Raw genomic sequence first — 12,318 nt, forward strand, 5'->3', positions numbered from 1 at the left:
CGCCCGGGGCGGCTACGAGCCTCACTTGGCCCCATCCGCGGAATGGGCGGGCGCAGACCCGGGCGCTGCCTGCCCCTCACCGCAGGAGCGACTTGGGGAGCGCTCAGACCAGACCCTCCACGGAGAGGGCCGGTCCGCGGGGAGCTCAGGGAGCGAACTCCGCGCTAGGGATGTGCAGATGAGCTCACGGTTTGCGAGAGAGGAGGGTGACCCGCTTGGGCTGCATGTGAAGGGAACCTAGGGGCTCCTTGGTCTCGCTGACTTTCTGAGGAAGGTAACCCTCTCCATTTGGCCCGTAACCCTAAAAGTCATGAGGGACAAGGTTGCTGTGATCGCCAGACTTAGAAGTCCTCAAAGTGTCCCAAAGTTGCTCTGTGCTAGAATCCTGCCTCTGGGACCCCCCTCCCCAACGCGCGCGCGCGCGTACACAAACACGCTCACACACACGCTCGCCCGAGCACGCCCCTCGTCCTCACGCAGGCACTGCCATCGCATGTGCTTGCTTTTAAAGCATGTCGCCTGTCACTCGCGGCTGAGGTGAGACCTTCCTAGCTTACATCCCGCCAGCCTTCCCTAGACTGAGCTTCGAAACGGGGCTCTGTTCCCATTTGAGACTTTCATGAACCCGTAATGAATTTGAGTTCTCCCTCCTCGCCCTCCCTCTCTCTGCCCAGCGCAGTTCCACAGCAAAGCCCATAATGAAACAGGACACTGCGAGGGTTACAAACCTTAGAAAAGCTCCAACACCCCCCCCCCCGTGAATCTGTGGAAATGTCTTTAATAAAACGGAGCGGAGGCGGCGCTGGAGAAGAGAAGGAAAGTTTTGCCTCTGTCTGGGAGATTCCCTCCTGCACAAAGGGTCGTCCTCGTCCTGGAACCTCTCGAAGTGAGAATAGGGCTTCCCCCTTCCCTTCAGCCAGGAGACTTACAGAGGCGCTTAGCCATCCCACCCCTTACGCTGTCTTCGAAGGGAAAGCTCCAAGCTGTTCAGGCAGTCGGGGTTGTCTCTCTTTGGCTTGGACTTTCTGTAACATTGCACGGACTATCTTTTTATATAAAGTCCATTTCGGGGGACCCATAGTCTGTTGTTATACCAAGAAGATAACCTCTCAGAACCCCCACTTCCCAAGTACCAAAGGAGAGCAAGAATGACTTCACACACACACACACACACACACACACACACACACAAGTGACGTCATCGCATGCTATTTTTCTCCTTTTCTACGGAAGGAAGAGGGAAACCAAACCGATCTCATTCACATTCACCTCCCAAGCCCTAGTGAGCTAGGCAGAGGTATGATATGGAGCAGTAAACACATTATTCAAAAAAATGACGATGACGGTGATCATTCGGGGCATGTGGCATGTTTACTTCTCTTTCTAAACATATGGAAAGTGCTGTCTGCTGGGTGGAGGTTACAAAAAATGAGTAAGTTTGTTTTTTTTCCTAGTCCTTACCTGTCCTATCAGTGATTTGGAAGGTTTCCCCTCTTAAGAGGGTACGCAAGTACTATTGGTGAAAGGTCGTGAATACATATGTCCGGGGTTCCCCGGGAGACTGCTTTATAAGTGTCTGTAACTCAGACAAGGGTCTCTCCTCACATCGTTCTCCTGAGCACTTATTCACTCACTCAAAGATTGTTGCAGTAAAATACTTTCATTGGATGGGGGAACGTTAGGTTATTATTGCTTGTGTAAAATGCCTGGTCCATTTATTGTGTGGAAATAACATTCCTCTCAAAAGGGGGAAAAAAAAAAAAGGCACGGCTGTTGTATAGCACCAGAAAGCCAGGAGCTTTTCTCCAGAGGATTCTGGTGGATTTTTTCCCCCTCCCCTAGTTGAGTCGGAGCCAGATTTGGCGGTGTGTAAACACCTGGCCGCCAGCCAGAAAAGACTCACTCTGCAGTATCCTCCACACGGTACAGAGTGTTGGACTAAAAAGAACCTGCTTCTCCTTGAATTAAAAAAGCAAACAGAGGTTCTTTACAGAAGTACTTTTTCAGCTCCCCCCTTGGTGGAAGTGAGGGCTGGGAGAGGCTGCCAGAGGTGGGTGCCAAGGGGCATCCTCTGGTGGTGACCCCGGCTGCCCAGGTCGCTGCCTGACGTCCGCTGCCTTTCTCGGGCTGGGCATCACCACCTTCGCAGGAATCCCTGGTCACCTATTTGAGAGCAGCCTTCGCTCAGCAGGGACCGCACTGCTATTTCAGGCAGAGGGTTGCTGCCTTGCTGTCACGCCAGGCTTCCTTACATCATTCTTTGCTGCAGGATTCAACTGGGCTTCGTAAAGATCTAATTTTACGGTGCCGTTAACCGGGTCTGTCGTCTGGCAGAGGCAGGCCCTGACACTCCTGGTAGGTGGGTGTTCTCCCAGACCTGCCGACCTAGGATGCTGTTTCTGCCCTGGTTCAAACTCTGCTGACATGGATTCAGACGGGCAGGCGTTCAGAGAAATGGGGGAGCGGGGAGCAGTTTGTTTTTGGAGCTCAGAAAACACGCCTCTCATTTTTCTGAAGGGGAAACAGAAGATATCTGTATATTAATAAATAAAGAAGGAAAGACTTATACAGGCAAAAACAAAGCTGAAGTCAGAAAGTGCCTGTATGCAGGGATGTCCTGCAAGCCCCCTATAGCAATGCGTATGTCTTTGGGACTGAATAATCTTTGCAGGCTACTGCAACCCAGCTACCCAAGCCAGTTATCCTTGTGACCAAAAGCGGGGAAAGAGACACAGAGAGGGGTGGGGTTTGTGGGGATGATGGCGCTCCTTGGTGGAGGGAAGTAGGAATTAGTCCCTTGGCATCTCCACTTCCAGACCTTGCCCCATACTTCCCTGGGAGGACCACTCATAAATGCCATCACCTCTCACCCCACAAAGACCACCACCCAGGCACCAGCCCTCCCGTGTGGCAGTGTGAACTTCCTTTCAAATTGTGGAGGGAGTTGCTTTTGACACACCCCACTGCTTTTGTACCACACTAGGCCAGATCCAAACCCCTGCCCTTCATCCCCAACTGTGCCCCCCACACCCCTCCATCTGGAAGAAAGAGAAAGAAAACAATAGACTCAATTTTCTCCTTGGAGCAGAGGCCCTGAGCAGCAGTTAATCTTGTTAAAGTTTCTCCTGACCTGTTAGATAAGTGAAGTGTGGACCCCACAAGTGTTACCCTCCTCCTACCCCATCCCTACTCGCCTTCCTTCAGGGATTGGAATTCCTACTCTGAAGGAGAAAGGGATTTACCTGAATCCTATCCAGCACCTCAGCTTGCCAGCATTGTTTCTTTTGTTCTAAATGTTGGAATGGATTAAGTTTGCTGGTTACTCTCTGGAGTCTTTTTTCCCTCCCTTCTGCAGCCCCCGCCCCACTTCCTACTTCTCACTCAACCCCTCAGAAAGAGTGGGGCTAGGTTTTAAAGAGTTTGTGTATTAATATGGCTCTCTTTTCATTTACAGTCCCATCTCGGACCCAAAATATTGCAATGGTTAGACCTCAGTTCTAGTGGCCAGGTTACCTAAGTGTGAATCCACCTTTGCCCTTAACTAGCTGTGTGACCTGGGATAAACTAGCAGATTTTACTGGGCTGCAGCATCCACAAGTTTGGCCTGGACACCTATCTCATAGGGTGGTGTGAATTTAGATGCGCTTACGTGTGGAAGTGTTTACAAGGGACTTGTACAAAGTAAGTGCATAAGCAAAATTCACTCTTGGTATTAGACAAGCTTTTCCAAAGATCTCAGCCTTGGGTTTCTGGACTGAGGACAGTTAAAGACAGGAAGTAAATTTGATCTTCCTAGGCACCTGTAAGATGGCAGACACTGAACTAGGACTTTGCCTTATGCCTTTCACCCTTACTGCCACCCTGGGAGTGGGCATCATGAACCTACTTCACTAAAGAGGAGTCTGCACCTCACAGAGTTCAAGTTTGGACTTGGACCAAAGTCCTGCAGACCTTCGGGTAGGCAGAGCCCATGGGGGCACTCAGGTCCCAGGTGTCTGTTTTCTCTGTCAGCAGTCAGAGTGCCCTGTGTTCCCTTCCTTAATCCTGCTGCAGAATCTGCAGAAAGTTTCCGTTTCTTTCATCATTTCTATGTGCCACCATGAAAATGCAAGTAAAAGAAGGGTGAGAAATGGGAACAGAGCCTCATCATCCTGGGAATTTGCATTTGACTTAGCAGGTTTGTTTTACTCAGATCAAATAATCAAACAGGCTTGGAATCACCAGCTACTTACTGTGTCATCTGAGTTGTCATTTTCTCTTTATCCTCAGTTTCCACCTGTGTTAAGTGGGCACAGTGATTTCAGGACATTTCAGAGACGTGCACATGAAGAAAAATCCTTGTACAACGTCAGTTCGTATGAGGGACTCAGTCATGGGGAGCTGAAACTTGTAAATAGCCACACTTTGGATTCCTGTTTAGGAGCATTGTCTTCTGAAAATAGGGTCTATTAAGCCATTTTTAGGGTATACTCTCCCAACTTGCTGGGGAATTTATCTAGTGTGGGCAGGGTCTGTTGGGGAAAAATTAGTCTTCAGATCTATTTATTTATTTATTTATTTATTTATTTATTTATTTCACTTTGACCTCTTTCTGGACATGTTGAGTGGCCCTTTGCCAGTGAGAGCCAAAAAGTCTAGAACCGCTGATACCTGCAAATAGGAAAACCGGTTGGTGTGGCAGGGTAGCAGGCAGTCCCAGGAATGGAAGCCAGACATTAGTTACAGGTCTATTGGCACATACTTCCTGGAAATTAGTCTTGATCTATTTATTTATTTATTTATTTATTTATTTATTTATTTCACTTTGACCTCTTTCTGGACATGTTGAGTGGCCCTTTGCCAGTGAGAGCCAAAAAGTCTAGAACCGCTGATACCTGCAAATAGGAAAACCGGTTGGTGTGGCAGGGTAGCAGGCAGTCCCAGGAATGGAAGCCAGACATTAGTTACAGGTCTATTGGCACATACTTCCTGGTTTCTTCGCAGGTGCCCTCCAAACTCTCACTTTCCCTTACAGTGCCTTTCATTTCAGCTCAATCGGAGTGACAGGGACTGCAGGACCCACGGAATGGAGCCTCTTGTTTCCCTTTGCACAGTGGAAGCCCAGAGTCGTGGGATGGGTATGGCCAGCTCAGGCCTAAACTGGCAGTCACCTAGGTCAAACAAATCACTGTACAATGAGGAAGTTGAGAGCAAAAGTCACACGAAATTATATTCATAGAGCTTCCCCTCTTAAAGAAGCCTTGGAAATCCTTTGGTTCAGTGGTTTCCATTCCAGGCTGCACTTGGAATCACCAGCTTTTATTAACACCCTTCAGCCCAGGCTAGACTCTTACATGGGCCTGGAGTTGGCCTGAGCACTGCTGTTTCTCAAAACACTTCCTAGGCAGTGTTGAAGGGCCAGTGGGGGAGAGTCGCCAATCCTGTGCTCTTGTTCTACAGGTGAGACAGGTGAGGCCGAAAGCAGAAGTATCCCCTGCTTACTGCGCTGGTTAATGGCTAAATCTTTAGAGAAATTGAGCTGTCCCAGCTCTCAGTGTCCAAACACCTGGAAGGACCTTTCTTCCATCTTAGGTCCTCTTGTTCATTTTAAACCTCTACCTACCATAGTCCTCGATAATCTATTTTTCCAATGTGTGGTCTCACGCCCTCTCCTTCTGGTGCCTCCTTTAAACTGTGAATGCTCCTGCTAGAGGGTCATGCAATGAGCCCCATGCACCTGATTTCAAGTGGATCTCCCTCCCAGACTGTCAGGAGGGAGCCTACCTGAATAGGAATAAAAGGAAGCTCAAATCAGAGGCATTTATTTACCACTTGCACTAATCCAGTGGGAAGGGGTGTGTTCCTACTTTTTCAGGAACTTCTCACTTTGTGATATCTCTGAAACCAGCACTGATTTCTCTTCTTCAGAGGAAGAGAAGATAGGGAAGCCCAACCAGGACTCCTTCAATGGTTGTCTATAGCTTGTCTACCTAAGGGCAATGCCTCATACATCCAGCGGGCATCTATTTTTCCCCTTGCCAGCTTCTCCAGATTTTAGTTCCCTTTCCTTTCTTCACTCTTTTCTTCCTCCTGTTGCATCAAGAACCCCAGTTCTTGCCTGATGCAGCTACTGGATATGTTCACCTGGGATTTTGATGCCAGTAACTAAGACAAAGCATAAGTTTCTGCCCCTTGGCTGTGTGAAGACCTGAAACTGAGCACTAGGAAGTCAGAGTTAAATTCAAGCTTGATGTCCTCTGAACTGTGCAGTTTTCAGGTGTGAATATGTTCAACATCTTCATCTCACAGTTGTCATGGGGACCAGGTGAGACAATGGCAGGGAAGCTTTTGGCTGAGCAGAACCCAATGTATATGTCAGGATGTTTAGGAGGAGCCAGAAGGTGAGAAGAGATGTGTGAATGATTTGAGCAGCCAAGGTCATTCCTGGAAAGGTGCCTTTATTATCATCATTCACACCATGGATGATAAATTGCGACTGAGTTAGCAAACCTTTTCATGTTTGTGACCTCAGTGGAGTTTTTTGACTCTGGGACTTCACAAGTCTGCTGCACCCTGCCAGTTACTGCTATGTGAAGTCGTCACTGTTCTCAGGATGGGAAGGAAGGACAGGGATGGAATAAGAACACTCACAGTGCAAGCTAAGGGAGGAGATGCTGGAGGATGGAACACTGCCTCTCCAGCCTTCCCCTTACCTCATGGTGTTTAATCAAAATCACCTTTGAAAGAATACATTCCCCCATTACAAAGAATTTGGTTGGATGGAGTCTGACATGAGAAAATCATTCACTTGCTCAGGTGTGATTATAGGAATGCCATATTTTTCTAACATATCCTAAACCATTAAAATGCACACTGAAGTATTATGCATGAAATTATGGTAATTTTTTTTGTTTGTTTAGCTAAAAAGTTCCAGAAGAAAAGATTTAGTGTATAGAAGGGGATAAGGGAGAGATGAAGAAGCTAAAAGATGATTAGTAAACTAGTAAGAATTGTTGAAATCAGGTTGTGGAAATTTAGGGCTATGATACATTTTTTTCCTGTGCTTTTGTGTGAGATTGAAGATTGCCATGCTAAAACATTTTTAAACATATGAAAGCTCCAGAAAGTGTCAGGAGGAGGTGACAGCTCAGAACCCTGCTTATGCTGTGAGCTGATGTGTTTACAGGTGCAGAGGCACAGGCTCCAGAGGGTCAGGGACACCCCAAGGTCACATAGAGATTAACTCAGAGTCATGATGCAGTCCATGTTTCCAACACTCAGATCCTCATCCCCTTACCTCTTTGCACAACTACAAGTCTGGGTTAGAATGACCATCTGAGGAGCACTTTGAGGGAAGAAAAATGAAGATGAAAACCATAGAAGGCCTAGTTGAAAGGGCCAGTGGAGATTTTCTGGGCATGATGGCAGTGAGTGACAAACTTCTCTGCAGTATGGGACCTCCCTCCATATTGTGAAATGTTTAGTATAATTGTCCCTGCTCATAAGAATCCATAAAACCCTCTAATCATTGTGAAAATATAACAATACACACACACACACACACACACACACACCCTCACACTTAAACACACCCCTTGTTGCCATTTTTCTAGCTCTTATTTCTTTCTATCTCCAGTTGCCCAAAGGGCTTTCTAGACTGCTAGTCTTCTCAGGCCCTGGGGAAATGACCTGCAAAAGTATGCGTGTACTGAGGAAATATTTTGCAGTAGTTGATCATAAGATGTAAGAGTCATATTGCCTGGGTTTGATTTCCTGATTCTTGCACCTGCTAGTTGCGTGCTCTTGGGCAAGTTACTTAATATGTCCAAACTTCGTTTTTCCCATCTGTAAAGTGTGGCTAATACTAGTTCCTCCTTCATGGAATTGTTTTGAAGGTTAACTGAGCCTTTGTGTGGAAATGGCTTAGTTCCATTATTTAAATCATGAGACACCCAGCAAACGTTCACTCATATTGGTATTATGTGTGTCACATCCTTGTCACTCATCATTCCTAATTCTCTAAGTAACTCTGGAAGTTAGACAAGTTTATTTCTTTGGCAAAGCCAGGAATTATTTTTCCCTCTTTTATCACCAGGATAGATTTACTCTTATCATCTCAACATTCAAACAAAAACAAAAAACTATACTAAAATGAGAGCCAAACAAAATAAACAGATTATTGTTTCATTTCACAAAACCAATGTGTTCCTGTTGTACAAAACCTAAGGAAGTCAGAGAAACATAAGGGACAAAGTAAAATTTGTTCATCCTTTGCCCATGTAGTCAATGGGTATTTCCTGTTTGTTTGTTTGCTTGCTTGGTTTTTGAGTTACTGCATACTGGACATTGTTCTTAAGCTATGAAAACGATCTGTGCTGTCAAGGATTTTATATTATGATCACAAGGTGTCGGGGTGGGAGCTGAGACAGAAAATAAACAAGAAGGCTTGTGTTTCACATTGTACAGGCTAAATGCATATAAAGAAAATGTAAGTACAGTGTAGGGACCGTGGTTAGAGAGGGGAGTGCAGAGATGAATAGGATGGCTAGGTAAGCCTGCTTGTTCCGAGAGGTGCCACTGAAGAAAAGATGTGAAGCTGAGGGACCTGTAGCTAGGTAGAGGAGGAAGAGCTGTGCTCTGTAAGACAAGAAGAACCAGTCCTAGACCAGGGCTGCCTCTCCTTGGCAGTGTGACTTTGAGAAAGTCATTTTTCCTCTCTGGACCAATTTTCCGTATCTGAGCCGTGGGACTGTTGTGAGTTATCAGCCTTGGATCTAGATATCCTTGTAGCACAGATCTTTAGGATTGTGTAATCTTAGTCACGGCTATCCTTAAACAAAATTGTGAAATTGGCAACAGTTCCACTTTTCTTCCTTTTCCTTGCATTTTCCTCCACTAGATGGGGCCTGTGCCTGTCACCCTCAGGGGCAAAGTGCCTACACTCTCTGCCTCCTCAACCCAGCACTACTTGCATCAGAAAAAAAAAAAAAAAAAAAATCTGATCCTCTTTCTTGCTAAGGTGTCATTGACTGACAGCATTTGCAACATTACTCTTCTGTTGTTAGATATATTTTAATAATTGTACACAAAGCTGTGTTATCAAACAAAATACTAAGGATGCAATTTCACAGACTGACTGAAGACATAGTTCGAGGAATACTGGTACTTCCTAATACCTGGAAAACACCTCATTAATAATGTAAATAATACAGTTGCCCTAAATATACAATAAACTCATTGAGTGACTTTTCCAGTGATCACTTACGAGGGTAATGGTGAAAGTCCTTCAGTGTCATAATTTTTTACTATATAAAAACCATTTCAGGCAAGTTCCTGGCCATCAGAGTAACCCCTTGACCTTTTACTCTGGATATTCATTCTAATCAGACCATTATATGAGTTAAAATGCTTAATTCTGACTTCCTCAGTCACCTGCCAGCCTCTTCTCCTCCAGGGAGTCTCCAGCTATCACGTTTGCAGTGTATCTTGCGGCCCCTGGGCCCTCTCTCTTCCCTCTCTTTCTATTCTACACACCTTTCACTTTTACTTTGGCCGCTTAGATTTTTCTTCAAATAAGAGAAAGCAAATATATTTGTCTTCTAGGATTATTATCCACAAACCCAGTATCAAGAAGACAAATTACCCTCCATCAGTGTGAGAAAAACCTAATACAGGCCCAGATCCCAGCCCATTTAAAGAAAACAAGAAAGAAAAATCCAGGGGGGATGGAAGCTACCCTTGGGATATTTACATGTGCATGTAGGGGGTAGCATGACTAAAAACAGAGCCACGGCCCTGCCTTTTTTCCTTCAAGAAGCTGATGGTCTAAGTGGTAATTGTCACGGGTACAGTTAAAGAAGACACTGCCCTTTCTGCACCACAGTCATCTTTCCTTAATTCTTTTTGCTCTATGCATGTGAAGGTGAGGAGAACATGACCAGAAAACTGAGGTTACAGATTTGTCATCTACAAAGACTGATGAGAAATCAGAAAAGTGCATAATAATAGGCAATCAGGAACAAAACCGCTCTGCTATAAGAGAGGGGGAGCTCGTGGCTAGAAAACATAAGAAATGACTACAGGCTTTACTCAGTCTTGTAAGATCAAATCCCTGAAATCCAAAGGACCAGGGTGTGTGAAGGTTAGAAGGGCTTACCTAGGCCCTTTATTTCATAGACACATAACTGAGAGTCAGCAAGGAGAGAGGCTTGTCCATGTCAGTGACCAGGATGGGTAAGGAATTCTTCTAAGTCTTTACTCATGTCGTTGTACACATTCCTATATATTTGTTATCATGTCTCTGAGCATTATTTAGCTACAAACTCTGTTGAAATCCAGGTCCTATGTCCATCTGTCTGCTAGAAGGTAAATATGTGCTGCAAACTCAACTTGTCCGTCATGGAATCATCTTTCCTCCGAAACATCTCGTGTTCTTATCTTGGTTAGTGTTACCAACTCTAGACACTCAACCACTATATTCAGTCCATCATCAATCTCTGTCCACCCCACTTTCTTAGCATTTTTCATAAACAATCTGTTCCTTATCTTAGTCTCTCTCCATTTCCTTCATTGACTTTCCATGGTATTATAGTACCCACTTCCCTGAACCTCAGACTCTGTGCTCCTTCAACCTGTTCTCCAATGCTGAAGATCTCTCTTAAATGTGAGTCTGATTCTACTGGTCTGAGCTAAGGCTCTTTAGCAGCATCTGAATTTTTTGAAGTTTCCCTCAATACATCGGACATTTTTGCTTGCCTTGTCTCCTGTATTCCTGTGCACATTTTGCAGAATGCTTATTCCTCCACAGAATTCTGCTCAAGGTTCCTCTCCTTTGGGAAGCCCTCTCTGGAGCATCCCACTGTGTTACTTATTCTTCCTCCCCATCCATCTGTGGCTACTATACTTCTGCATACTTATATCAAAATGCTTTCAGGGCCAGGGATTTAGCTCAGTGGTTCCGCTGCCTGCCTCACAAGCACAAGAACCTGAGTTCAATCCCCAGTACACAAAACAAACAAACATACAAAGAAATCCTGTAATCCTTTACCACATTTAATCATGAATACATATATGGTCATGATAAAAAAAATACACACACACACACACACACATGTGTATTTTATCATGACCATGTTTGGGTCTTGTCTATCTTGACTTCTAGAGTGCCCAGCACAGTTTTGGCATATAAATAACCAATATGCATTATTGTTTATTGGATGGATGAGTGAATAGGGAACCAGCTGAATGTCTTAATGCTTCTGGGAGAAAGAGCTCAGGAACCTCAGGCACGTTGCATTACGTAACCAAAGCACATGACCTGTCCTGTGCGTCACAGCCAGAAACATTACACAGTGGTTAATTCCATTTCCCCTTGAGCAAAGAAGTTAGAAGGGAAAAGAAATTTGGCCTTCCAAAACAGAGGGAGGAGGGAACAGTGTATTTAAGGGCCTCCTCAGCTCACATTGTGGCCTTTCTAATCCAAGCCACATTTTGGCCTTGGTCTTTCCCTCTGGGCTCCTGGCCTGTTTGCAAAGCATTTGTTTTGTGTCTGCTCAGCGGCACAGACTCCTCAACTTTGCTCTCTCCTCCTATTTTCTTCTCTCTCCCTTATCAGGGTTCTACTGGGCCTCAAGCATCCTGGCAGTTATATCTGTTGCTTGGATTTTCACCCATTTCCTGCCGTCCTGATAGGGGCTTTTCCATCTGCTTCCCTTGATCTTATGAGACCTTGTCGTGACCTCAGAATCTGGAATCCTCTGTGTGCTGTTTATGTACCCTGTGGGAGACTATGCATTCTCGACAGTAATGATAGTCACAAAGCAGCGAGCTAGTAATGAGCACTTACTAAGTGCTGCCAGTGTGCTGAGTGCTACATGTTGTTGTGTTCACCAAAACTGGGTTAGAAATTTACATGACTCACTGAAAGGCCTATAGCTAATGGGTGGTGAGACTGGAATTCAAATCCAGGGTGTTTTAATTTTATCTCTGTCTTAGTCTATGGCCCTGCCACATTGCTTGGAGCACCTTAGTTCCACAAGAGGTTGCCCAAATGAAATAATAGAAGAATGAATACATGAATATGAATGATAGTGCCCCTAGTGGCTAACACAGACGTTTAAAGACTGTAGTTGGTAAAAGGAAGGAAAAGAGGGAGGGATGGAGAGAGAGAGAGAAACAGAGGGAAAAATCTGAATGAACATTGTAGGGTTGCAAAGCGAGCGATTTGCTGAGAAATCTCTTTGATGTGCAAAATATATTTTCTTTGGAAGTGGCTTTTGAACAGAAAGCCCATTTACATCCACCAGAGCTTTTTTTTTTTTTTTTTTTTTTTTTTTTTCC

At 45.1% G+C, this 12,318-nt stretch overlaps 1 protein-coding gene across 1 annotated transcript in view; it reads left to right on the forward strand.

Moving 5' to 3' along the window:
• The first annotated feature begins 771 nt into the window (after positions 1-771).
• Pappa (pappalysin 1) overlaps positions 772-12,318 on the forward strand; it is a 240,106-nt gene continuing 228,559 nt past the window's right edge. The window contains exons 1-2 of the mRNA XM_010639469.3: positions 772-886; positions 1,843-1,923. Coding sequence (XP_010637771.1) covers positions 772-886; positions 1,843-1,923 — 196 coding nt within the window. The remainder of the gene's footprint in view (positions 887-1,842; positions 1,924-12,318) is intronic.

This window comes from Fukomys damarensis, unplaced genomic scaffold (genome assembly GCF_012274545.1).
Source record: "Fukomys damarensis isolate Sample0158 unplaced genomic scaffold, DMR_v1.0_HiC HiC_scaffold_36, whole genome shotgun sequence".
NCBI lineage: Eukaryota > Metazoa > Chordata > Mammalia > Rodentia > Bathyergidae > Fukomys > Fukomys damarensis.